This window comes from Taeniopygia guttata, chromosome 1A (assembly GCF_048771995.1).
Source record: "Taeniopygia guttata chromosome 1A, bTaeGut7.mat, whole genome shotgun sequence".
NCBI classification, from domain to species: Eukaryota; Metazoa; Chordata; class Aves; order Passeriformes; family Estrildidae; genus Taeniopygia; species Taeniopygia guttata.
This window is the reverse complement of record NC_133025.1, coordinates 6,659,904-6,687,635: the sequence shown is the minus strand read 5'-3', so window position 1 is coordinate 6,687,635 and position 27,732 is coordinate 6,659,904. Positions and strand designations below refer to the sequence as shown.

The following is a 27,732-nucleotide window of genomic DNA, read 5'->3' as shown; positions in this document are numbered from 1 at the left end:
AGAGACAGATGTTGTGAGGCAGCCTCTTCATAGGAAGGGTGAGAGCAGCTTTATAGCACAGTGGTGTAAAAGCAGCCAGGAGCCCCTCACCAGGCACACAGAAAGGGAACAAGCACCAAGACCCAAACAGCAGCTGTGTACACACCACCCTCCCCATCCCACATCAGCAACTGATGGAAAATGGGGTCCAGGCAAGTCTAGTCAGACCCCATTGATCACTGATGGGCAACATCACCCTGTTTGACTGCTACATGGTGGAGGCTGGCAAGGGACTGCTGCTGGAGCATCCTCCAGGAGCAGAACCCCAGGAGCCCTGCCATGGGTGCTCCCCCCCATGGAGGATGCTCACCTGGGTGCAGGGGATAAGTACAGCCTGCAAAAACACAGAGGAAACTGCACTTTCTTGAACTGCTGTAAACCACGATGGGAATGTTTAAAAGAAGCTGCCAGGCAGGTATGATTTACTTGGCTTTTGATAAAATCTCCCATCAGAGACTATTAAAGCACCTCATCAAAGGTTAAAGGGGCAAAGTCCCCATTTGGCAACAGAAGACAAAGACAGAGAACATCTGCTCCTTGAAGCAAAAATGAGTAAACACCAAGGCACAGCAGAGGTCAATGCTGGCATCATTACTATTTAATACTACTTGTATATTAATGAGAGGCAGGAAATAGACAAAAAACAAGGCAAAGAAAGCCAGCAATAGTTGAAACTTACTTTACTTTGTCAAAACAGAGGGAGGTAGGGAAAAAGGCATGCTGTGAGATGTGCTTTACATGAGAAATTAAATTATCACACTAAAGTTTGCCAGTGGAACTAGTTTTAGCACATTAAACATTGCATTCAGCCCAAGTGGGGCCTGAAGCAGCTGGTCCCATTTTACCAGCCACTTCATTGTGAATTCTGGAATGAGGAAAAAAAAAAAAAGACAAACACTTTCGCTGCCATTTCTTACCCTGGTTTTAATCAGGCAGTATTTCCTCATGCTCTTGTGATGCCACAGTTTCTTGGTTACAAACATTGCAGGGGATGGCTGCATTGTTTTATTTAAAAAAAAAAAAAAAGTTTCTGCTGACATTTAAGAAACACAACAGGGAGAGTTCAAACTCTGATCATTTTGTAAACACCAAAGACGCAGGACCGAGTCAGAAGCCTGCATGGATCAGAAATATTGCTTAGATTTAACCCGGATGTGTACACAACAAAGCACTTTGGCCAAAGAAATCTGAGCTGCTAATAATCCACACTCCAGGCCATCCATGGAGAAAAGACTGATGAAATGCAGGCCCTGCACCTGTAAAGGCTACAGACATCTGTCACTTCCTCAAGTCAGCACAGGAGGCAGCTGGCTTTGATGAGTGATCAGGCGCAGCATGAAGGGCTTTACCTTCTTTTCTTTCTCCTTTTTGCTCTTCCTAAGCTGTGTGGAGCAGTCTCTTCTCGTGGCATTGGACCAAATCACTCCAATCATGGAGCTTCTGTTGGAAGTTTTGGACACAGGTGACAAAAAAGCATTTGGGAGGGAGCGAGGAAAGGAAATTTGATCCGTTTTCAAGTCTAGAAAACAACAATTGGACTCCAGAAAAATGTTCCATGAAGCTGGTGGTTCCAGCAGTGTGGGCCCTCCCCAGGGCTGCTGGATCCATCACTACTCTTTCAGGGTTTTGTTTATGATCCTGCATGGAAAGGACATTCCCCCATGTGCACAGGATGCCCTTCCTGATCCCACAGTTCCTCCAGCAGCTGTTCCAAGCGTGGAGCCCCTGGAGAAGTACGGGGCACGGGTGGATCGCTGCTCCTCTTGGCTTGGTCTTCTTGGAAAAACCACTTTTCTACCCCTTGCCTGCCCACATAAAAGCCTCACCCCAGCACAGGCAGCAGGGCCTGGTGCACGTGTCCACCGGGACATGTGCAGATCCACCCAAGGATACTCCATCATTGTCTGTGCCAAGAAATTGCTTTTAATTAATCAGGGTTTCAATTATGTGCAGTTCACATCTCTATACCCTGGTCCTGGTTAGCTTCAGCTCTACAGAGTCACATCTGTGCCAGTACTAATGAACATGAATTTCCAAGTATTCGTGTCTTCTTTCAGCCATGTTACCACCTGGAAATCTCAATTTATTTTATTTTCCCCTCTGTTAAGGAAATGTCTAGGAATTCTATAGATGTGGAGAAAAAAAAAAAAAAGATAAAAATATGATCCAATTCCCTCTTCCCTTCAAAAATATCAGAAAGGAAAATCATGTAAGTCAGGGCTCAAAATTAGCAACATTATCTCACGGTTTTCCTTATGCTTCATGTTTGTTTGTTTGCTTTTTTAATGAGATGCTGGCTGTAGAGGCAATGGCTAAATGCTGGAGAAATGTTAGATCAGAGCATCTGATTTCCAGCTCTCAAGATACTTACAGGGTTATTTTTCAGATTGAAATCATCTCTCAAGGAACACACAGACGTGATACGAGGCCAGTGCTCAGTAAAATCAGATCAATGGCAATCAGAAGATTCTGAGATCTTCTGCCTCCTCTCCAGTCTGGGAGGAGGGAGAGGCACTAAAGGGTTCAAATTCCAGGTCAGGACTGCAGATGCCACGTCCTCAATTCATCTCTGCTGTCAAAACCATCAGCCAAATGCCCCACAGCTGCTCACGGAGAAACAGCTTCTGTGTGTCGAGCTTGAAATGCTTTCAGAGAGCAACACAGAGGAGCCTGAAAATCAATTAATTATACAAATATTAGTGACTTCCTAAATGTGCTCAGTGCCGGGAGCTCCCTTGCACCTCTGGTCCCCTGCACCACAGTCCTGGGGCACTACATTCTCTGGGAGATAAAAAGAGTAATTAAAATCAAGCAAGAAAAGCAACATTTAAAAATTTTCTCTTTCTGCTTGTTTTTACACAGGACTTTTTCAAAGCCAGTTGCACGCAATTACTTAATTAGGTACTTAGCTGCAAATTACATGAAGCAAAGTGCCTGTTTTATCTACTTGGAAATGTAAACTGGGCCCTGTGCTATCCCTAACACAGAAATTCCCTCCTTTCTAGAGAAAATTGTCTTGCACATAAAGCAAGAGACTCATTTGAATTGTGACTTTAATTGTTTGGGAAAAAGGTCTTTGGAAGCACAAAAAGCATTCAGGGAGAAAAATTAACTGAGAAGACACTGGAAATCAGACATATTAAAGACATGTTGGATTCCAGTGGTTATATATTAAATGCATAATAAAAAATGGGATGCATTGCAAATCGGTGATGGAGAAGGGTTGAGTTGAGCAAGTAGTCTGTGACAATCCTGGCTGTTGGGTACTAAAACACAGCCCAGCTTCCTACAGTTGTGCTGAACCCATCACCACCTGCCACAAAACAGGATTACATTTTTCCTGAAGCATACTCAAAAACATATTCTGGGGTAAAAAATGTCACCAGCTGACACACCCAGCCACATTGCAGTGCTCCAGCTGTGGTACCTGCAGCCTTCCATGGGCCACACACTGATCAAACCCCTTGGAGATGACACCTGAGGAAATGACACCTCTATCTCCCTGGGCCCACAGTCCTAGCTCTGCACACAGAAAAATTTAATGTTGGCCAAATTTTGCCCATTGTCAGGTCCATTTGACCCCCTCACTTTCCTTCTTGCCCAAGATTTTGGTGTGACATGGATCAAATGTGACTTTTTGTCCAGTTTCTGGGCAAAATTCAGCATCGATGGAGGACCTGGCTCTGCAGGTGCCAGGTCTCCTCAGCTCTGGTTAAATTTCCCACCCAAATTGTCCTCAAGCTCCAAGTTTTCATATTGAAGAAGAAGGTGTCAGAGCAAGGAATTCTGCAGGCAGACTCATGCTTCTCAGGGGAAACATCAGCGTATGTGGGGAAGAATTTCTTCACAGAAAGGATGGTTAGACATTAGAACAGGTTCCCAAGGCGGTGGAGTCGCCATCCCTGGAGGTGTTTAGCCTGGAAGTGGCACTCAGTGCCATGGTCTGGCTGACAAGGTGGTGTTTGGTCACAGCTTGGACTCGATGTCAGAGGTCTTTTCCAATCGATTTCTAACCGACCCTGGCATTAGGAGAAAACAGGGACAGGGGAGATTGAGATTAGATATTGAAGAAGCGTTTTTCCCGGCTAGGTTGCCCAGGCAGGTGGTGGAGCGTCGGTCCCGGAGTCAGGTTTAGGAGGCGCCTGGTCGGGCGCTGCTGCTGCTGAGGTTTAGTAGCGAAGGGGTTACAGCGGCAGTGCGCGCTGGGACTGATCTTAAAGGTCTCCTCCAGGCTCGGTGACTCCGGGATGCACGAAGGGACAGACCCCACACATACCCCGGGCTGAGGGGCGGGGGGGGGGGGGGCGGTGTCGCGACATGTCGCGCCGCAACGGCGCGCGCCCCCGCGCGGGAACGCGCGTGGGATGCGGTGCGAGGGGGAGCGGGAGGGGGCGGGAAGCGCGGACCGGGGAGGCGGGAGGGAAAGGGAGGGAAAAGCAGGGAAAGGGAGGAAAAGGGGGGGTTTAACCCCCCCGTGCCCGGCGGCGGCGGCGGCATTTTCTATTCAGGCGGCGCTGAGGGAGCCCGTCGCGCCCGGTGCATTGTGGGACCGCGCTGGGAGTCCCGTTCGCGGGAGGAGGCGGAGGGCGAGGAGGCGGCGAGAGCCGGTGAGAGGGAGACCTGAGGAGGGAGGAGGAGGAGGAGGGGGGGTGCAAGGCGGGGAGATTTAAAGGGGAATTCGCCTCCGCCGTTCCCGCCGGGCCGGGCGCGGGGGGTGGCGCGGCGCGGCCGGGGCGCGGGGTGCCCGCCTGGCCCGGGCCCCGCCGCCCTCCCTCGGCCCGGCCCCGGGGGAAGGGCGGAGGAAGGAGCGGGGATGGGGGGGCAGCGCCTCACCGCGATGCGGCCGCTTTAAAAAAATTTGGACGCCGGCAGCGGACGGGTTAAATTTTTCGCCCGCCGACATTTTTTTTTTTTCCCTTTTCCCTCCTTTGCACCCCCCCCCCCTTCCCCATTCCTCCCCCCCACCCCCGTGCTTCCCTCCCTCCCCATTACGGAGTGTCGGCGTGGGGGGGCTGCTCCCACCATCCCACCGGCCGTCCCCGCCGGCGAGGGGCGAACCCCGCCCCGGTGTGACACCGAACCTGCACGTGGGGACGCGGCGGGCACCGGGCTGCCACCGCCGCTCCCGGTGCACCTTCTTTCTCCTCGTCCTCTTCCCCCGCCGCCTCTCCGGCTGCACAAAGAGCGGCAGCGAAGGCCCCAGGTTTGCCTCTAAAGGCAGCGGCTGGAAATTTAAGGTGTCCCGGAGCCATGTCTCCCCGCCGCATTCCCCGGATCGATGGTGGCTGCAGCGCCTCGCCTCGTGTGTCTCGGGCGGCCGGGCTGGCGGTGGGTGCGCTGGGGTTTGCCTGGGGTATGTAGCCGGCTCCAGTTCTCCCTCCCTCCTCCCCTTTTCGCTCCTGTGCTCCCCTCTCTCTGCTGTTTAGGAAGGCAAGGGTTAAACTTTAGCTTTTAATATTTATTATGCCGCTCTTTTAAAGTTAGAAACGTCTGGGTTAGGAGGTGTTGTCTGCTGCTGGGGAGGGATGCTTGTCGCTCGCATCGCACTGCTGCATCGGCTGCCAGAATCGCAGAATGTTCTGAGTTGCAAGGGACTCACAAGAGCCGTCAGTCCAGCTGCTGGCTCTGCACAGGACAGCCCCAAGAATCACACCTTGTGCATGAGAGTTGTCCAAACTCTTCGTGACCTCTGCTAGGCTCGGTGCTGTGACCACCGAAGTCACCAAAACCTGATCTTGTGGGAAATGGTGCTCCCATGGGAGTCTGCGAATTACACAGTTGCACGCAGATTTAATCAGATCTTTATTAGAAAAGTTACTGTATTCTTGCACAGGGGATGTTTTCCATTAAATGAAATCATCTTGTTTGTTTCACGAGTTGTTTTCAAACGGGGGAACTGTGTCCTTACGGTCCTCAAGGCTGCAAAAAGTTCCTAGTAGGCTGTGGCCTCTGCATCCATCCCTGTGTAAATAGGCAGGGGGTGCTAAGCTTATTTCACTTATTGGTTAGATGAAGGAAGATGTTTCTCTTGTGGGGCAAGCTGCTTTTTATAATTTTCTGGAATTAATTAGACTGAAGTGTTAAAAAAGAATGAAAAAAAAAAGATGTCCCCCTCATTGAAAAGCTTTTGTCTCCTATTTCTGTTGACAGGTTGTTTTCCAGACACTTTTTTTTTTTTTCTTTTTTTGCAAGTGCTTAGTGTCTTGCATTGGAAGACAACAGCTAGGAACTGAATTCATTGCTCATCCAAGACACGTTCTTGTAACTAGAGTTTGGATTTCTGCCCGAGCTTAGGCTTTGGAAGATTTGTTTTAAATAAGTGCCACACCTCCTGGAGAAGGAGGGAAAACACAGTGAAGGGGAGTTGGGCTCCACATCAAAAGTTCTCAGGGAACTTAAAACTTTAGTTCCTACAAATTACAGTCAATAAATTGACTTAAAGGTTTATGGCACAGATGTGCTGGTTAATAAGTGCTGTGTAGGGCAGGTACAGTGCAGTCTGTAGGTTTACTTCTTTCCTTCATTTAGCAGAGTTGAACTTGGCAAATACCAGTCACTTGAATTCTTTTCAGCCTATCCTCATTAGGGCATGACCATCAGTATCAGGTTTTGTCAGTGATGACGCTCAACTCTGTTCTTGTTGCTGTTACATAGGATCCTTGCTTTCTAAGAAACTACTGCTAGACAGGTTGCTTTTAGTAATTCCTGAAAACTTGTTCTCTGAGAAAGATGAATTGTATTTTATCACAGCCGTCCCTGTTTAGAAAGCAGTGTCTTGGTTAGGCCTCTTATTAGTTTTGGAGTGTGGTGGATGTGAGTCAGAGTGGAAAAACGTTCTAAAATTAGACATGCATTGTTAAGAATTTTATTAAATGAATTGCATCAGTGTCCTTTTACATTACTATTTTAATGGATAATTCTCTGATTTTCTGTATCATTAGTTACTAAAAAAGGGCTGAAGAGGCCAGAAACTTAATTTCTCAGCCTTTTTTTTTGTCTCTGAACATGCTAAAAGGTGAACTGGCATGCTTGTAGTTAAACCACTACTTAAATACGGCCTCTTTGTTCTTCTGCTGCCTGTACCAACAGGGCACCAGGACTGTGTTTTCTCCCAAGGAGAGCAGGTGTATTACGAAGCTTCAGCTTCTTGTTTTGGGACTGAAACAGAGCCATTATTTGAAAAGCATCTTATTTTTGTGATTAATATGTTAGTGGGCAAAATTATGACCCCACACTGAGCTGAGTACAAACAGATGTCCCTGCTGAGCATGCTGCAGGATCAGGGCCCAGGTTGCCTTTTGGCCTCTGTGCTCTGGGAACTATTATTTCTTTCATTACCTCTGTGTTAAATGAGGACGGTAAGTGTGTTAAATTCTTTTTTTAATGAAAACCTTATGCAGCATATCTGGAAAAGAACTTAATTCTTTGATTCACCTGGCATAGTTATAGTTTTAAATGTCAGAAGGTAGCATAAGGAGTCATCCCTTTGTAATCATAAGGAAATGAGTTGTGTGAGATGTGCACACCTGTCTTAACAGGTGAACAACCACAACGAGCACTTTCTTTTTCTTTTAACTTGCACCATGTGGAAAACACGTTGTCTTGCAGGTCATAGGAATTTCCAATGTTCCTTTTTTCTTTTTTTAATTGTTATTTTTATTTTTTAATAAGACTGATCAGCAGAGAAACTGATCCCGTTGCTGTGGGGTGGGAGAGGCCGGCAGTCTGTGGGAGAGAACCATGTCTGTCCGGGAGTCCTTTAACCCAGAGAGTTACGAACTGGACAAGAGCTTCCGTCTGACGCGATTCACTGAACTGAAGGGCACAGGCTGCAAAGTGCCGCAGGATGTCTTACAGAAACTGCTTGAATCTCTACAAGAAAACCATTTTCAGGAAGATGAACAGTTCTTGGGGGCAGTTATGCCCAGGTTGGGTAAGTAGTTGCTGCTCTGGACATTGGTGGTCCTTCTGCTCAATTTACTTAGTGACACGATCACATTTGTGGTTTGTTTAACCAGTTTGAAAATTGTGTGTTGCATAATGCATGCACAGCATCCAGAAAGCTGAAGAATGAATCTCATGCTGTCATTTGTTGGCATCTGGGATACAAGAATATGATCTTAATTATTTAACATCCTGCAGTGTAGTAACTCAACTACAAAGGCAAAACACTCAGGAGTGGCCATTGTGATGGGCACATGCTTAGGTGTTAGTCTGCTCCTCCCTTTCCCCCCAGTAGTTGCTGTGCAAACTGAAGTCCTGTCAGTTAATTTCTAGACTTTTATGGTCATGCATTGCATTTGGAATTTGATGCAATGGATGAATGAATTGGGATGACTCCCAGGTGAATTTCCCCCTCTCCCTCCCTTCCCCTCTGTTCCTGGATCACAGAAAGTGAGCAAGAGAACTTCCTTGCTTCAGCTGACTGGGAGCAAATTGTTTCACAATTGTCATTATTCCTTTGAGTCCTTTCCTTGTTCCCCACTCTAACTCTTTTGCTCACCTGTAGAAGCTGCCTGGGAAAGGCTGCCTTTCCAAGACCTCTGTGTTCTTGCCAGCTTCACTTTCTCTTTGATATTTGCACAATGATGCAAGCAATAAGGGAAAACAACCTGCACAAGCCACCTACATGGGGAACAGGGCAAACGTAGGTATTTTGATACCAGCTACTGTACCTAATATTGATATAGATAAATTAATGTAGATAATGTGTTTAATGACACTTTTAATTCTGTTTGTCTATTTACTCAGCCCTGCATATTCAATCTCTTTGCAGTGCAGAATGTTTTTTTTTTTCCCCCTCAACTTAGGAATATCAATGGAGCATTTATTATGAAATTATTTCATTATCAGTTTACTGTTCAATAACCTTATTTACAGTTATATAAACATTACTAATTGTCTATTAGCAGGCTAACAGGTTGCAACCCATTATTCTGGTAGAGATTGAATATAATCAGAGATTAGTAAGGCGCCCATGCTCTTGTTTAAACAATGGGGATCTTTGTATGAAGGAAGTATCTAAGCAGCAATTGTGTGTGAAGCTGGGGTGGCACTATAATTTAATATTCCCTGATGGAGGACACTTCCATCTTTTTTCATCCCCAAATTGCTATTTATATGTATTTTTCTAAATTAAGTAAGCTGTTTACAGAAGCATTTCAGTTTGGCAATTTTCTAAAATCAGCACTAGTTCGGTTTAGATTTCTCTTACAAACTTAGAGGCTCTCAACAATAATGTAACTGCTAGTAGACTTTTCTTCTACAGCTATATGAAAAGGTATAAAAGTAGATTTATGCCATCAGTGTGTAGGTGTGAAACCATGTAGCAGAAAATCTGCTAGTAATCAAAGGTGAAGAGTTCAGATCTCTTTTAAAATATGCTTTTGTGATGAGTATCACTTTAGCAAATGTGTCTGAATAAGTTTGGTGTGAGATTTGCCTTTGATGTCTTGTACTTAAAAGGTAGAGATAGGTAACTTTGCCATGTATGCATAGGCATCATGCTTTTGAAATGCAGTCAGAAGGGAGATTGCCAGCAGCAGGCTCAAGCTCTCCCCTTTTTAATTCTGCAAGGGATGTTACCCAGAGCAAACTGAAATATGACTGTGAGTAAGAAACTGCAAATCTGATGTTTATTCTCAGAGCTGTTATGAATCTGAAATCAGTTACAGCTCTGAACAGATTCTCTTGTTATTCAGAGCTGTTTTGGTGGAGCATTAACACAGCCTCAGAAGGACCATCATTGTAGCCCTTTGGTCTGTCTGTCAAACAGAGTTGGTTTTGCAGCATTATGGCACGAACAGGTGAACTGAGGGCAAAACAGCTCCTGCACCTGGGCCACTTCCCTGTAACTGCTTAAGTGCCCTTCCCTGGAGGCAGTGGACATCAGGCATAGTGCCTTGGGTGCTTCTATGGAGATTGAGCAACCCTAAATGACTGCTTGAGAGCTTGTTAGTGTGTGTGCTTTTCCAAGGAAAGATCTCCTTCCTCTCTAGGCAGGGGAGGCAACATCCTCTCCACCTGCATGACTGCCTGGCAGACCTCTGTCTCCTCAGAAAGACTCAGATGACACCAACTTGCTCCATGGCTGTACAGGACACTGCCAAACACGGGTTTGTAGCGCTTGCTAGGGTAGTGTGTTTCAATAATACATGGTCAAAAGTTCTGTGTGAGATCTGCTCCCTAAAAATGGGCTATTTTGAAGACCCTTGCCCTGTGGGGCATGCAGAGTAATTCCAGGTAGCTTGCTGCCAGCCCAGGGAGGAGGTGAGCACAAGGCTATCCACAGGGGAGTGTGGCACTGCCAGCATGTTGTGATTTGTCACCTGCCCCCTTGGTGTGGGCTCTTCTGTTGCAGCAAATGCTGGAATGTTCTAATATCACATGTTCCAGTTGAAATATCCACTGCCAAGGAAAAGGTTTATGGTGCTCAGAGTTGTGATTTTCTCCAAGGAGTTCTGTATCTATCAGGTAGTCTGCAACCTTCCAGCCTTGCAAGGGGAGGCTGAAGCAGTTGCTAAAGCTCCAAGTGGGTGAATCATCTTTCACCAAGGGCTTGGGCTGTGACATATGGAGTTCTTGTTCCTTCTGAAGTAAGGGAATGTCCTTTATGAGATGCTGTGTCCCTTCACAACTGTCACTGTATTTGACAGGAAAACCTATTTGCTTTTGACAATATCAGTGTACTTAGTTCCTCTTAACTTTAAATGTACTTACATAAAAGCACAGATGTTCTCGATGTGCTGTTATGCTGCTGCAAAAGAATAAAAACCATTGTAGTTTAGTTCTTGCCTTCAGCCATTTGCACTTATGTTCAGTTCCAACCAGGAGTTTTCTTTCTTTGCTTGTTTTTTTCCTCTTACTTGTGCTATGTGCTTTTTCTGGCAAAGGAATTTGCCTTGTCTGTTTAGGCAATGTTAGGAATTGTATTTCACAGACATGTTTTATAAACTCTTTCGTTAAGAGCAACAGATAATTCAGGGCACAGTTACCCACCTCACTGACGGATTTCTGTCTTTGCAGGAATTGGGATGGACACTTGTGTTATTCCGTTAAGACATGGAGGTTTGTCATTAGTCCAGACGACAGATTATATTTATCCTATTGTGGATGACCCTTATATGATGGTAAGTTGGCTAAACTTGGTTTTTAGGTCTGGTACTGATTTGGGCTTCTCACCAACCTGATGGCAGTTCTAGATGTGTGGTGCTAATTGTGTGATTAATTGCATTCAGAGTCCTTCCTAAATAGACATGAAGAAGGAAATAGACATGAAGAAGGAAAGGCATAATTTTGTCCTGGAATCCCCCACTTTTGCCAGGAATGCTGCAGTGCTGCTTTCTATGTAGGTGAAAGTTGGGAGAACTGCCACCTTTAATTCAGATTCCCCTTCATCTCTTGTTCTGTGGGATTTGGTTTGAAGAGCCCAAAAGGGGGAAAAAGAGCAGCCTGTGAAGTAGCAGAGACTGAACTCCATTACAAGTAGAACCACATTGTAATTGGCGTTTTTTGAGGTACTGAAATAACCAGGTAGCCCATTAGAACTGGAAATACCTAATGCCAGTAGTTGGCAATAGCACCTGGAAATTTCAGAGTGCTGTGTGAATACCAGTTTTCCTGTGGTGCTACCTCTACTCGAACATACATACATTGAAATGAGTGGTTGGAAGGTGTGTGCACTTTGGCCTTGGTTCATTCTGTGCTCCTGTCACATTTAGTCTGTCTCAGCAGAGGTTCCTGCATGTGTGGCAGTGATCAGTATTGACTTGAACAGATCCTGGGAAACAAATAAGCTTTAAAAAATACTTTAATAAAGCTATAAGGAAATTTTAAATGAAAGGTGCTAGAATTCATGTTTTCTGTGGTTTGGATGTTTGGATGTGACTCATTGCTTTTCTTGTTGGTGTGACTAAATGTTTTATGTGCTGCTGTCAGTTTGTTTGCTCTGTGAGACCTCTCTGGTAGGTTTTGGACACAGTTTGAGACTGAGGCCATCTTTTTTCTTTTTTTTTTTTTTTTTTTTTTCCTTTTTTTTGCATGCTTGACTGCGTGTTGTGCACATATGTAAGCCTAGCTCCTATAATTTCTTTTCCAGGAGAGCTCTCTTTCTGCAAACAGAGCAGCCAAAAATCTTAGGCTGGCCTCTGGAGTATGGAGTTGTTGAGCTCTCCTGAGAAATTTGATTCAAGTGGGTTGCTTTAATATCATGTGGGAACTTGTCAAGGACCAGAGGAGAAAAAATGTTTTGGAGATCTGTGTTCAAGTTCATCATCTGAGAAACTCTTTTCTCATCTTGTAATAAAAACTTGAGGGACAGTAATGAAGGCTGTGGTGCAGAGGGGGGGTTGCTCTGTTTGGAGATACAAATGCCACAGGAGCAGATAGATGGGCCTGTGCCCAGATGAGGTTTAGGTCAGTGTGGTAGGAGTGGAATGTAAATTTGGCCTTAGTCCAGCTTCAGTGGTTGCATCATAGTTACAGCCTGTGCTGTGATCCACATGCACCAGCAGCTGTAACCTTGGTGCTGTCTAGCTCTCAAGTCCTTCACTTTTCATTCTTGAGGGCATTTATTTTAATCTGGTGGCTGGGCACTTTCTAATCTCTTTACATATGTGTATTTCTTCCTAAGAGCAAACTGAGGATGGGGATTCTGTCTCAAGCCTTCTTGCTGATACCACCAATGATGATCCAGCAGGATATTGCTCCTCTGCTCAGACCTCTCTCTTGAGGGCAAGAGGACCCCAAGGGACAGGGTAGATTACCTCTTATTTGTGTGGACCAGCATTGGTTAGAGGACACACAAATACAGGGCTTGCCCCTTTGCCACGGGGCTTATGGATGGTTGTTATAAGCAGAAGAATTGTGAGACTTGGGAATTTTGAGTCAGTGTCCAGGCTGTATAAAGGGGTGTGCTCTGGCCTCCTCTGCTTGAGACACACTGCTGCTTCCCTGCTTCTCCAGCTGCTTCTTTCCCTGGTTTAAGTCCAGGTTTCCCCTGACCCATGCCTGTTGTTGCTGTGCTAGCAGTATCACTCCCCTGCAGTGCACCCTCTCCTTGCCCTTCCCTTCAGTCTCCTTACCCAGGCACTTCTAGTTTGGTTTTGAGTGGGTGTTCCCTGATCTGGTCTCTTTCTTTCTCTGTGCAAAGAGTTTACCTGCAGCTCCTTATCTGGTCTCTCTTCCTAATTGGAGGAGAGGAAGCAAAGAGGGAAAGCCAAAAGTGCTGCAAGGGAACTCTGAGCTGGGTTCTGTGACAGAAGGGATTAGGAAACAGCTGAGGAAGGCAAAACTGCTTGTGGACTCAGCTGAACTTCCTATTTCTGCTTCAGAAAACAGCTTTCACTCTGGTACTGCTTATTTTAAAACTAAGTTCTGCAGTTATATGCAAAATCATTCTTCCTTCTTTTCCTCTTTCTCCTTTACTTTCACTTTGTCCTTGAACACTCAGTCCATGTGCAAAATTATCCCTAGGATGTACAGGTGTATCCGTGTAAAATCTGTACCAAACACAGGATTTATTTAGCTTAAGTGGCTTATTAGAAAAGTTACAAACAATCAAAAAAAGGTTTCATAATAAGTATCAATCCACTGGGACTAGTAATGGATATTGGCCTCTGTTGTAGCGCTGTGGAGATACATGTTTGAGCACAGGAGCAAGGAACTGGCTGGTTTGAGGGAGTACATCTTTCCCCTTCCATCCAGAAACCTTTTTGTTGCTGTTTTAAGAACCTTCACTCGAGACTGGAGATGGGTGTCTGATTCATCCTTTGCCCTTACAAATAGTTCTTAGTATTACACACAGATCTTTGTGTTTCAGGGCACTGTGCAAGCAGGCAGGTGACCTGCAGGCCCTGGCCAGGCTGACCCCTGTCTGTGAGCCCTGCTGGGTTTGCTGGTGTTGTTCTCTCTGCTCCTTCAGACTTGGGAATTGCACTTCCCTGAATTTGTTTCCATAGTGGTTTTGGCAGTTGGCAAAAGCATTATTAGACTGACCGCTGACTATCAGAGATGTTGTCCTTATGGTTTTAAAAACTTATCTGTCATTCCTAAAAGGGCACAAACCAGCAGTTTGCTTGGTAAATACTGAAGATAACAGAGAATGGCTTGATAGTTCCACAAAAGGGAAATGGCAGGCATATAGAAATTTAACAGCCAATATCAATCAAATAGTGCAGTCTTTTCTTAATAGTTTAAAATTTAAATTATTAAAATTTATTCCAGTTCCAAATATCAAGGATTCCCCTGATGCCACTGAAAACTCTTCAATTTATGAAAAACTGTATTATATTTATTTGTGATTTGGAGATGTTGTTTCATGTTATCAGTTAGTGAAGTAAGTGCCTGAAAATATTAAGTTTTTTGCAAACTGTATCAAATAAGCATGCTGTTGCTTTTACCATGGTGGTGTGTTGCCTTTGAACATAATGAAAAGCACAGACCTAAAATCATAAAGCCAGGTGGTGGCTACAGTTCTGCAGCTGTAAACCTAAAACAACTTTCATGGGATGCATGGAGTCTTCCAGAGTAACGCAACAGAATTTGTGCTATACTTTAAAATATCTTGCTGTCCCTTAGGACACACACTGTATAAGGAAGTTCTGCATCTCCATTAAGAAACTTGATGTTTTACCTGTGCTGGGTGCACACCTCAGAAACCCTGATTCAGACCCATTAATTTAGTAAAATCAGCAACTAACCTCATGCAATGTGAGTGATGGCTTCTCAGTCCTGTCAGCTTCCTGGCTTCTTAGAGGAATCTTTAGCAGACAGTTTTGTCTCTTGTACAAATTTTTGTTTCTGGAGATACTCACATCTCTAGCTGGGTTTCTTAATGCTTGGAGGAAGAAGCTGTGTCAGAGTGCAGACTCACACTGGAAGCTTTGCTTGTGGAAAGTGTTTAAACATTCACCAAGAGTGCTGCAGATTTTTTTTCTTGTCTCTCTTTGTTTTTCAGGGACGAATAGCGTGTGCCAATGTCCTAAGTGACCTTTATGCCATGGGGGTCACAGAATGCGACAACATGTTGATGCTCCTTGGAATCAGCAATAAAATGACAGATAGGGTAAGACTTTCGACACTTTTTTGTGAAGGAATCATCAAAACAGCTAAATGTGCTCAGAATGTATTTAACTTTAATGTATTTTCTCCTCAAAGTTTGAAGCTGTTTAAAGAAGAGATGGTCTTATTGAATGGCTTAGTTCATAGGATGTTACTTCATAAACATTCTGAGGTCATGCGCTAAAAGTTCAGTTTTTTGTGGCATTGTAATCTGCTGCCTTCATCCCCACCAAAATGGGGTGTCTCCTTCTATCAAAGGCCAGCATTTGATTGCCAGTTCATCTATCAATCTGGATAAATGTTTCTGGGTTGGTTTTGCCTTTTTTTTTTTTTTTTTGTGGAAGAGGTGAGGGTGTATGTTTGTTTTACTGTAGTAAAAAAGGGATGTTTAATCTTAGAAGGATGTAAGTTGAAACTTTGATGGTTAATGGATCTCAAATGCCATCTTGGTTAAATGTTGCCTTTTAGCACTGCTCTGCTGTAGCTGTGCCTGATTACAGCAGCAGATAGCTGTTCTGAGTTTTCCAGAGCTCTGATTACTCTTATATGACCTTTTTGAACAATGTTTCTTCAGTGTAAGAGTGTCTTTGCACCTCTTCTACACAGAGCTGTAAAACTGTAACCCTATGGGGTAATGTGCAGTTTTCAGGAGGCTAGACTCTTCCTGAGGGTTGCTTTTCTGTCATGAGCTATTTGCCACGAGGGCATTTGGTTGGAGTGGTTAAAGCCTTGGACCACTCTTGCAATGACTAGCACTGCTGTGTATGGAACTCTGACTTCTGTTTTGATCTCTAGGAAAGAGACAAAGTGATGCCTCTAATTATCCAGGGTTTCAAAGATGCAGCAGAAGAGGCAGGAACATCTGTTACTGGTGGCCAAACAGTGTTAAATCCCTGGATTGTTTTAGGAGGAGTGGCCACAACAGTCTGTCAGCCTAATGAATTTATAATGTAAGTTAAATCACTAAACAATCAAAGGCACTGGTCTGAGGGATACAGTAAAAATCCTTTAAGCACTGTGTTGTGATCTTGTGGTGTGTCTCCTGATGAGTAAAGCAGTACCTTCTGCTTGCATTTGTCCTTAGCACTCAACAAGATGCCACATCTCTTTGTACATATTTGCTTTTTTTAAATCAGGATGTCCTTTTACTTCTTCCCACCCCCAGTCCTTTTTGATCCTGTTCTCCTTTTGATAGGAGAATTAAGTGTCTAATCTTTAAAGGTAGTGGAGACTGTTTGGAACATAAATTTCTGCCACACTTATACATAGCTTTCTAAACCATGTCCCAGTTATCCTGTTAATGGCTGTAGAGAACTACAGAACTGCTGTCTTTAGATCATTCTGTCCATTTAACAGTAGCTGATTTTGAATGTCCTACTGTGGCACGTTACTCTATACAAATGAACTTGTGCATGAGCCTAATGCTGAATACCTTATGCCCTGGGTAGAAAAGGTAACTTTTTTTCCCTTATCCTCTCTTATGTCTTCTCAAAAAATTTGAAAGATGAGTTGTAATTCAGCGTGTGTCTGACTGCAAGCATTGTTTTTTCCAAGAAAAAAGGATTAGCACTTTTAAAACAAGTTTGCAGCATTTTCCTCAATAATATTGCATGGCAATGAATCCCGAAGGGTAATTCTGCAATTAGTCAGTTTTTTTAACTCTGCAGTAAGATGTGTGGGTCTGTGAAAATGTAATTATCAGCACTTATTCCTAATAGCGCGTTTGAATCTCACTGTGTAGTTAATATATGAATTATTTGTTTCCAGGCCAGACAATGCAGTGCCAGGAGATGTGCTTGTATTAACTAAACCCTTGGGAACACAAGTGGCTGTAGCTGTCCACCAGTGGCTAGATATTGTAAGTACACTGCAAAAAAATAAATAGGGAAGAGGTGTAAAGATGACCCTCCTCATTCCCTCAATATGACAAAGTTTAGCTCAGATGGGAGTCATCTGTCACCTCTTTCTCCTCCTTCCTCCTTGAAATGCTCCAGCCTTCCCTACTTGTGTGCAACATTCCTTTGGAATCAAGGCAATTTACAATTTTGTGCTTAGTGAGCCCATCTTAATTGCACCTAATTCTTAGTTATTTCTCAGGCATTGCTGTAATAACCAAAATTGTTTACTAACAGAACAACAGACTATCACCCTGGGCAACATTATGCCCTACTCCACCTGCCAAAGTAATTGGCAACACTTACTGATGGCAATTAGGCCAAGAATGCTCTCTCTGTGTTCTTGGGCTTTCTGCTTGTGTACATGGAAGTTTATCTGCGTTTCACATGTATTGCCCTGTGCATTCAGTAAGAATATTTCTAGCAGCATTATGCATGTAGACATACTTCCATCTGTTACTTCAGGCAAAAATGTAACTACTGAACTGAAAAGTAACTGCAAAATTGGCATCTGCTTATGTTGTCTGGCTCCCAGTACGTGACTTCCGAATTATAACTGCTCAGTTTACACTCTAAAAAGATGCATCTTTTCTACTTTTGGGACTCCTGAGCCAAAAGACTGGCAGAGGAGTGAGCTGGAATCTACTTTGGTTTGGCTGCTGGCCACTGCATTGTCAGATGAATTCTAATTAACACAGCTAGTGTTAGCAAAGTGGGAGAGAACCAGCTTAAGCCTTCACTGGAGTCTGAAGTATGAGCAACAAAGGAAAGATATTTTTCTCCTTCTTCGTAGGGTCTGGCCTAGCAACTATGACCTCTTCAGAATCCTGTGTTTTCCACAGATATAAGGATCAGGGCCTCAGATATCTTGATATGAAAATGAAGTGAAACAAGATCCCAATTCCATAGTATGTTTTCTGGCCATAATCTCACTTCTTAACGTATCTTGTTATTGGTCTGACAAGCAGAATTGCAAATTAAGGCTATTCTGAATTTCCACATATTTCAAATACTATTAATTTCCTCAACTGTCAAACAGAAAAACCTTCTGGTCTGAAAAATGAGAACGGCCAGGAAATCAATACTGCTATTTTATGTGTAAACAGAATACATCTTTGATTGTGGTAGGAAAATTTCTGAGTAGCTATGCTACTTTTTCTTTAGCTTTGTTTTGTGAAAGCGCAGGGAAAGTGAAACTAGAATTAATTACCCATCAAAAATCCAACTGTAAATCAAATTTTGGTGGGGAATTGGACTTCATATTAAAAAGTGTGTGGGAGAAGGTATAGCATAGCAAGTTTATGTGTAGGCAAGAAAGGAAAACTGGATTGTAGAGATGTGCATGCTTAAAGGCATGAAAGGGGCTGTGATGTACCCCTTCAGAGAAGAGAGGGTTTTCTTGCTCTTTGCTGTTGTCTACAGACCCTTTCTATTTGGAAATCCAATCTTGCTTTTATAATCTCTTGGGAAATTTTTGCAAATTTTTCCACCGTAATTCCCTGTTAACTAACCCCAGTATCTTGATTGCTCTAGTGGTGAGGAATTGTTCTCCAATTTATATCTTACCTGTGTTTATGGCTCTTCTACCCTCAGCCTTGAATTCTGCTTCCACATTGCCTCGTCTGACCAGTGATCAGCCTCAGAGCTGTTTTTGAAACCTAGGGCAGAATGACTGCTCAGATTTTTTCAGTCATTCCCAGAGTAAGAATAATCATTATTCTGTCATCTCAGTAGCAGCCACATCTTATTTTTTGACTTGGTCTCTCATTTGTGTAAACAAAAATGCTTTTCTTTAATTGGTAGATCCAGTTCAACCTACTGTCAGAAACTCTGTTGCCACTGCCATTGTTCCTTGATCTTTAACAATTTATTTATTTAGGCTGACCAGTCTTTCCCCCTTTTGTCATTTCTGGATTCTCTCTTACACCCCTTGAAGTCAGCACTCATTTGTTAAGACAAGATCCTTCCCAGTGTAGCATCACCTACCATTTCTTAGTAGTTCCTGCACCTTTTGTTAAGTAAAATGTTTGTTCTGTACATTTACTCTATGGAATGGCAGTGTAGGTACTGTGGCTTCAAAAATTCTACTAATGTTTTCTGACTTTCAGTTCTCTGTAATTTTATTTTCACTTAAAAAAAAAAAAAGTTAAATCCGTTTGTAATGTGACTTTTAAAAATAAAATAGTTGTGTTGTTTCATTCTGGATCTGGAATCACTTCAGCTTTGAATGAAACAATTACCCTTTATAAAGGTACTGAATTCTAAATTATTGTGAAACCCTTCTGGGACGAAGAGCATTTATAGGAATATGATGAAGAGATGAGACCATACCAGACACTGGAGAATGGGTGGAAGATGCTGGTATGAAATTGTAAAGGAGACTTATGAAACTGCCTTAATCCTAAACGGGAGTGATTATATCCTGCCTTGGCATACATGCCTCTGACTAGGACTGGTGCATATCAGTGGTCTTTCCTGATCAAAGTGCCCAGGTATGAAGTCAAGAACAATCTCTTAAAAAGCCAAGAAGCCAGAAATTACAAATCTCAACATCCAGCAACAAAGTTTTTTTTTAAATTTGGCCGTGGGAGTTCAATCCAGAGAGTTGCCTTGAAGGAGTTCTTTCCCTAGGGTAGTTTATTCTACTCCAGTCAGCTGCTGAAAGTAGGATTTGAGGTACTTAGTGCCTAATAGATCTTTAAATGAACTTTGCTGGAGTACAGCAGACTAAGGCACACACCTCTGATTGGAACATTTTGCCCCTATCTTTAACTGTTAAAAAAAAGTTCATTTTGGATTGAAGGTTTGGGGTTTTTTAAGTGGTCAGGGTGTACTTGAAAATGTACAGCTGAAAATCTAAAAGAAACATTTTTATTTCATCCATTAGCCTGAAAAGTGGAATAAAATCAAACTCGTGGTAACGCAGGAAGATGTAGAACTAGCATATCAGGAGGCAATGATGAATATGGCACGGCTGAACAGGACAGGTAAGAAGAGATGTGTGTGTTGGAGGGGAGGGGTTGTGAGTATTTCCAATTCCATATCCATTTAATTTCACTGCCTTGGGGAATTGTGACACAGCCACTTTGTGCCTTGCATTCTGCCCCATCTCTCTGCTGTTCAGTGTTAGTGAAACTAGCAAATCAAAACCAAACGCCCTCTTGTAATTATACAGCAAAAACACAAAGCTGCTGGATATGATTATGACTCATATGAGTGCTGTGAGTAACATCCCAGTGAGTTAAAGGATGTTTTAAAGCGAAAAATATTGGATTTGTTCCTTATTTTCTTGCATAGAGAAGGCCTGGCTGTGATGAGATTAAAAGAATTTGAAACAGAATACAAAGAGGAAAACTCTAAACTTATGTAAGCTTCAATTTAAATTTTGATTTTAAATTTTTTTTTTACTTTGTTCTAATTTGGTCTTGTACGATGCTTTCCACTGTGGGAAGTATGTATGTTATATATTTTGGAAGTATGTATGGAATATTTTTTTTTTCTCTTTGTCTTTTTCCTATTCCTGTAGTGGGTTTTTTGTTTCGATTTTTTTTTTCTTTGAATTTTGGTGAAAGAAAGGTTCTGCTTTTAAAAAGTTTTAATCCAGGATTTCCCTTCTTTGCTCAAAAGTATCTTTCAGCAGAGTGGAGAATTGAGATGTTTCCTTACTTCTCAGTTGAAGGAACGTGAATAGTTAAATAGCTCTTTTCCCGTTTATTCAGTTTTCATTTCTTATGTTATCTCCCTGGTTTTTCATTCTTTGTCACAGCCTTACAGAAAAGACAAATGACCAGCATTGTCTTATGGAAAAGAACTCGGTCCTGCTCCTGTTTTGGGAAGCACCCAAAGAAAGTCAAAGTGTTTTTCTTTTTGTTTTTCTCTACTCTTGTCAGACACTTTTAACAACACTTAAATATTCTTAACTGGTGCTATTGTCCTGTATGCAGGGGTGCTCTTTCCCCACCCTGGAGCTGGAAATGTGCAGGAATTTCATGAATGTATAGGTGGGGAGGCTGGAGCCCTTCCCCCAGGGCCGCAGGCTTTGTTCTTCAGCTCTTAAACTTTGAGTGTCCACATCTCAAGTTCTGATGTCAGCATTGCAGGGGAAGAGTTGTGAGAAGACTGACCCCTGCCCTTAGTGGAGCAAAGCTGGGCTCAGAACCTCCCTGGCCCTCAGCTTTGGGAAGCTTGGATCTGAAGCAAACCCCTGTTTCTTAGACTGCCAGTATAAATGAGTAGCATGTGTCTAATAGTCCAAGCTCATAAAAGCAACTTCCATGACGGATTTTCAGCATGTTTTAATATCTTAACTACAAACTGAATTTTTAAAGTATTACATGCACTATTGGTGAATTCCAGTTCTCTTCAAGCACGATTTTATTTATTTTATTTATTTGATTTATTTAACCTAACCTGGTTTGTATTAAAGGTATGCAATTTCATTCGGATTGTGCACAATATTGTTAAGGCACTTTCCTGATAATTCGGTATTTGCTGATTTAGTGTTCTTTCCCCTCTCTCTCTCTCGTAGCTGCTGGACTCATGCACACTTTCAATGCACATGCAGCTACAGACATCACAGGGTTCGGGATCCTGGGGCACGCACAGAACCTTGCCAAGCAGCAGCGGAACGAGGTGTCCTTTGTTATCCACAACCTGCCCGTCCTGGCTAAGATGGCTGCTGTCAGCAAGGCCTGTGGCAACATGTTCGGCCTCATGCACGGGACCTGTCCAGAGACTTCAGGTAGGTGACAGCTGTGCCACCCTCTTCCTTCCCTACACCTGCACCTCCGAATTCCATTTCCAGTGCACAAACACAAATTGGTGCTGTGCGTTCAGAGTCACAGCTGGTTTGGCACCTGGCCAAGCTAACCAGCAGCAGCCACACAGCTGTTCACAGCTGCCTCCTTCAGCTGGGCTTCCAAACCACCATCCTGTCCTGAATGCCTTCTGCTCCCCTATGGAACACTATTACAGAAACCCTTCAACCCTCCAGTTTGCAGTTAGAAGTTAACGATGATTCTAAATACTTTCGACACCCGCTTTTCTCTGTTAACTCTGGAACAGCGGATATCTGGAAATTCCACCACATCTGGCACAGTTTTCTCAAAAGCAAAGCCACTGGCAGTAGTTTTGCCTGACAAAAGGATGCTGTTTGGTTTGTTACTATAAAATTTGAGTAGAGCAGTATTGACAGTTGAGGCCTTCTCTGTCCACAGTATACAGACATCCAAGAATACATACAGATTTTCTCCTTTACCTGTATGAAATCTGACTTTAGGGATTGTGACAAGCAGCAAAAAAAAATGTTGCTTTCTGACCCATTTATTACTTGAGTTCAATAAAACTGCCACTCACACTGAGAGTGAGTACAACAGACTGGACTGAAAACCTGGCTGTGGAGAAAAACAGAATCATCAAGTGATGAGAACTTCTGATGGTTTTTAAGTTGCCTTATTAAGAGCAGGCTCTTCTCTGATGAGCATGATCACTGTCATCTGCTGGATGTCTTTCTGCTTAACTTTCATCTTGAATCTTCTGTTTATTTTTTCTAATTTAATCTGACTCTTCTTTCTCTTTGGGAAATGGAGAGATGTAGCAACTAATCTTTTTCTCTTTTTTAATTTCCCTGCCATTTCTGGCTCTCCAGAAGTATTATCCACGTTCTCTGCAGTTCACAACAGAGGGGGGCCCTTGAAGCAAAACAGTCTGAAGATCTGGAAGAAAGCATCACAGTGAGAGCAATAAGCTTTTCCCCTAGTGAATACATAACTTACCCTAATCTGCTGAGTTGTTCCTTGGCCCTCTGTGCTTGAGCAGACAGTCTGTCCTACAGCGACTGTGTGGCTCAGATGATGTGTAACAGGATATGGGATGTGAACCCTTTCCAAATCTGGAGTCAGAAGGGAGCAGAAATATCTGGTGGCAGCTTGGCAAGCTGTGTCAATAAGGCTGGTAGTACCAGTCAGATTCTTAAAACCCAGGAGCCCACATAGCTAGAGTGCCAGTAGCATTTATTATTTGGAAAAAGCCCAAAAAATAGCATGATACAGAGCTGGAACTGCAAGGTGCCCTGCCAGGTGAGTGCCTGTAGTAGAGGTTTGGATAGCAGTTGGTGTGGGAATGGTTTAGCTGCAAACCGAGTGCTTACGTCTTCAGAGCTGCCTGTCCTGCACCTTGGGGATACCCAATTCTCTTTTCACTGCAGGAATGTAAAACAGTGCAGATGGATGCATTGCTAGGGAGTGGGAAGTGCTTGACTTCAGATTCTCTTCTGGGAGTGAGAGCAAGAGGTCTTTTTGAAATGCTGAGCGGCTTGCATTGTGCAGAGATGGATGATGATGGGAAAAACAGCGAGACAGATCTGGTTGGTGGTGAACTGCCTGTGCCTCAAAACACATCTGTCTGATTTGATCACAGCGCTGTGTTTCTCGCATTAGAGGTGGCCACAGGGATTTGTCACAGGACAGTGACAGAAGATCTGTCTGCCAGATCCCCAAAAGATCCGTAGCCACGTGGATACACTGGCCAGGAAGCTGAATAACCACCTATAGGCTTCAGGCTTGCACTGCAGGGCCTGGTGTGTGTCAGCAGTGTGAGCTGGGCAGGCTGTGCTGGCATGGCTCGTTAGCATTCAGACCAGGCTGTTTGCACACCTCCTGTCCTGGGCTTGATTGATGTGAGGGCCACGGCCTGCCTTGCTGTGCCTGATACCCAGCTGTGGGGAGGCCTGCTGGGGCTGCTCAGGGCTCTGCTTGCTCTAACACTGACATTCTCTGTTGGCTTCAACTTCTAGACACGCTCTGTCTGTAGCTTCTTCATCTGAGAACACATGTTTTTCAGCAGAGTGCACAGGCAATAAGAAATTTAGTGGAAAACTATTTGAATGGATTTTAAGGTTATTGTGTTGGGGTTTTTTTCCCCTATGTGCATTTGCTGGGCACCTGTTGACAAAAGCCAGTGTTGAAAAGATGTATTATGTCATCTGTTCCATCCTTCAGGCAGTCTTGCTAATGGTGTAGTCTCCTAAAATTGCACTAATATGTGATTCTGCGCTCTCTTTTAGGGAACTCCTTGGTAATGGCTAAAGTTGCAGTCAGGCATTCGGTTTCAAAAGAATGAATTGTTTGTTAGAGTGGGTACTTGCAGAGATAAGTCACAGAGTTACTCTGTTTGGGACATTGATACATGTATGTATTTTTCAGGCCTAATGACTTTTGGATGGTGTCAGATGACTCAGTGTAGTAGAGGTATCTCAGTAACTTGGTATTTGTGGAGATTGGGTGGAAGCAGGCAGATGGATTGAAAAGCAGGGCTGTGTCAGTGCCTGACGAGAGGCAAGGCTAATGATGTCATGCTGTTATAAGTCATTGCGGGAGAAAGCCATTAGCAGGAGCAAGGACTTGGTTTTGATTCATGAACTATTTGTATCTCTGCTCTTAATTACAGAGCTGTGCCTGGCTTGCTTTTTAAGTGTTCTTTGTCTACTTCCCTGCTTGAAATACTGCTTGTTAAAACCAGCAATGTTCAAAGCCTCTTACAAAAAAAACCCTTTTGTTCTTACAAAGATAAGCCAGGACAGCCACCAAATATCTGCATCCTTTCAATTGCCAAAAAGCAGAGCAGCTGGGAATGCCAAGAACGCAGACTAGCCTAAAAAAGGTAGTGGAGAACTTTAAAGACCTACCCAAAGGGTTAAAAAGACTGGTCAGTTTACCAGATATAATATAGATATAACTATAATCCCTGCATACAGAAAGCCTGCTGCTGGTTGAGAGTAGCCCATAGCCTTTATAAGCATTATTGATCAGACTGGGGTGTAGCCAGCAGGTGGGAAGAGATTTTTTTTTTTTTTTCCTACTGGAAACTAGGGGTTTGATCATGTTTTTGGTCTTGCCAGAGAATGATAAGGGGGTATGTGTACAAGTGATACAAAATTGCAGGAAGAGCATGTGTGTGAAAAAAATTGAGTGAAGATTACTTTTCTGCTCTTTCTTGTTTCCTTTTTTTACCATACTTGCACATCTCCCTTCTGGCACCTTCTAGTTTGCACCTTCTCTGCACTGCCACTTGCAAACATCTCCCCTGACTCACCTGCACCATGACATAAGTTTCTCTTCAATTGGATTTAGAGCCTTCCATGGGAATGTCACATAATTCCTTTGCAATTGATTTGTCTGTTACATCTGGAGTCGTTACAGCCACTGTCATTCAAGCTTACAGGTTTTTTGTTGTTGTGTTTGATGGAAATACCAGGATGTTATTTTGAAATGTCAGAGAGGTAGGCATTTTTTGGCTGGCACACTTGTCTTCATAATCTAAAAAAATCTCTTTCACACTTCCACTTACCCTTTTGATTAACTCTTCATGTTCAGTAGCTGCTTCTTCATGGCCCTAGATGAAAAGTGTCTTTAGTCACCCCCGAGGGGACTGTGTGCTCAGAAAAGCAAACATCAAGGTGGCCACTGTGCTGAGGAGTTGCCTATGGATGAGGAGGATGTGGCACCCGAGCCCGGGGTGACCTGCTCAGCAGGTGGCCCTTTGTCCCAGGGCTGGCTCAGAGCTGGTGGCAGAACTTGTTAGGATGAGAAAGCTTTGGGTCAAAGAGTAAGTGAAGCTCAGCAGGTGCCCACATTCTGGGGTGTGTGAATCTATTCTCTACCTGTGTTCTCCAAACATTTTCAATTCACTTGCTAACCTATCTTTTTCAGTGCTTTGGGATTCTAAGAATGGAAGTGCTTTTGGGTCTAATTGTGGAATGGTGAGCTTGCTAACTCATTAGTGTGCTGCTTCTGAAAGCCTTCATTAGTAAATTAAGTAATTTTAATCGTGTCCGAGGAAAAAAACGTACAGGAAAGGCAAAAAAGGTTGGAAAATTGTTAGACAAAGAGGTCACAAGAGCTGTCACAGGCAGCACTGGATCAAGCCTGTGTTTCATGTTCTGCCTCTTGCATTCTCAGCAGGGCAGTGGTCCCTGCTTTGAAGAATGATTTCATTGCAGGCAACGGGATTACTCACAGAATCAGCTGCCACCAATATGTGGTTACAGGTATCTGCATATGACCTTTATCCAAAATGTTTCTGTATAGAGGCACTCTGCAGTCCTGTGAGGAAGATTACAATGCTGATGTTGTTTCAGTGTGTCATTTGTTGGCATCAATACCACGTCCTTTTGCCAACATCTTTTGTGTGCATTTGGCTTCATTTATACGAAACGAAACACTGCGTTCAGGCACAGACATCTTGCTGTATAGAGCAAGAGCTCAGACTTCGCCTGTGTCTTTTCTTGGAGTCTCTGGAGTTCAGCAGACTCCACTGAAGTCACCGAGTGCTCGTCCAAGTAGGGCTCTGGCAGACCAAGGCTGACATGCTTTGCAGTCAGATGTTCTGATGCTCTGCTCTTTCTTTGCAGGAGGCCTCCTCATCTGCTTACCGCGAGAGCAGGCAGCGCGTTTCTGCGCCGAGATCAAGTCCCCGAAGTACGGCGAAGGCCACCAGGCGTGGATTATCGGCATTGTAGAGAAGGGCAACCGCACAGCCAGGATTATAGACAAACCCCGGATCATTGAAGTGGCACCACAGGTGGCCACTCAGAACGTGAATCCCACGCCCGGTGCCACCTCTTAATAGAGATGAATTAGCTGTTTGTTTTTGAATAGATCTATTCCCTTATCATCCTACAATTTAAAGAACTGTAAAAAGAAAAGAAAACTTGTTGTGTCTGCACATCTGGTGGCCTTAGGTCAGTTTATGAGTGGATACAAATAATAAAATCCATTGCCTTTTTTTCCTGTTACATTAACTGAAGATGCACCTAATCTTGAGGCAGCTTCTGAGTTGAGAATTATATTGTTATCCAATACTGTTGATTCATTTTGAATCTTTAGACACTTATCTCTTGCCGCATAGGCTCTTTTTAAAGGTGCTTTCACGTAGCACAGACATTACCAGTAGTAGTGTCGAATAGCAGTTTGTGTCCTTTCATTATGTGTATATTTATCATGAATCTAATTTTGATGCCTTGAGTGATAGTCCAGAAAGGCAATAAATTGACAAGAGACACAGTGGGTTACCCAGTAGTAAGAGGTTGCATGATTGCATTCAATCTTCAATTTTTAAAAAATTTTATTTTATTTTCTAAATTTTTTGGTAAAGTTTAGTCTTACCAAGAGCATCTACGACCCTGGACATTGCTTGGTAGTGCACTCAGTTTAAACAGCAAGTGCTGACTCTTTGCATGGAAAGCGCTTCAGAGTCGAAGGAGTAATTTTGAATTTCATTATTTGTAGACCTGACAATATTTACTGTATTATCAATGATTGTTTTCTTTATTGATAGTAAGGAAAAATAAATCTCTTTTTTTTTTTTTTTGCAACGTGATTGGATGTGCTATAGTGCAACAAAGGTTTTGCAGACCAAAAGGAGGTTACTGTATAATATTCATTTACAATTCACTATATAAATAACTACACAAATAATTTTTAAATATAATCAAACTAAAATAAACCTCTGTTCTGTGGATGGTAGTGTTTAATACATTTTATATTTTGTATAGTGATTACAAGCCTTTTTTGTTTCTTTTAAAATCAGCAGCTGTTTAGTATAATACTTAGTATTATTTTGTTCTTTGCTCAAATACAATTTTCTGCACGCTTTTGTGATCTGTGTTTAAAACCAACATTGCCAACAATGCAGCTTGAACTTAAGCTTGTTATTCAAAATAAATATTTAATTTTTTTTA

The 27,732-nt window shown here is 43.2% G+C and overlaps 1 protein-coding gene and 1 long non-coding RNA gene across 6 annotated transcripts; one reads left to right on the top strand and one right to left on the bottom strand.

Moving 5' to 3' along the window:
• Positions 1–615: 615 nt before the first annotated feature.
• Positions 616–5,256, bottom strand: LOC116809312 (uncharacterized). 3 transcript variants are annotated; one of them, XR_012052048.1, is made up of 2 exons: positions 5,062–5,199; positions 616–2,709 (listed from the first exon to the last, which is right to left on the bottom strand). It is a non-coding gene; the product is annotated as an uncharacterized lncRNA (long non-coding RNA). The 3 variants fall into 3 exon arrangements; XR_005982549.2 differs by having other exon boundaries at positions 944–2,709; positions 5,121–5,256; XR_012052047.1 differs by having other exon boundaries at positions 944–4,058; positions 5,121–5,229.
• Positions 4,490–27,732, top strand: SEPHS1 (selenophosphate synthetase 1). Of its 3 annotated transcripts, none has more exons than XM_030290679.4 (9): positions 4,490–4,646; positions 7,711–7,972; positions 11,065–11,168; positions 14,996–15,103; positions 15,895–16,049; positions 16,867–16,957; positions 19,882–19,981; positions 21,523–21,735; positions 26,404–27,732. In XM_030290679.4, exons 2-9 carry the CDS (start codon positions 7,780–7,782, stop codon positions 26,616–26,618), a joined length of 1,179 nt encoding a protein of 392 aa, XP_030146539.1. In that variant the 5' UTR covers positions 4,490–4,646; positions 7,711–7,779; the 3' UTR covers positions 26,619–27,732. The 3 variants fall into 3 exon arrangements, with proteins under 3 accessions (XP_030146539.1, XP_030146540.1, XP_012424272.1); XM_030290680.4 differs by lacking the exon at positions 4,490–4,646 and adding an exon at positions 5,227–5,367; XM_012568818.5 differs by lacking the exon at positions 4,490–4,646 and adding an exon at positions 5,252–5,392.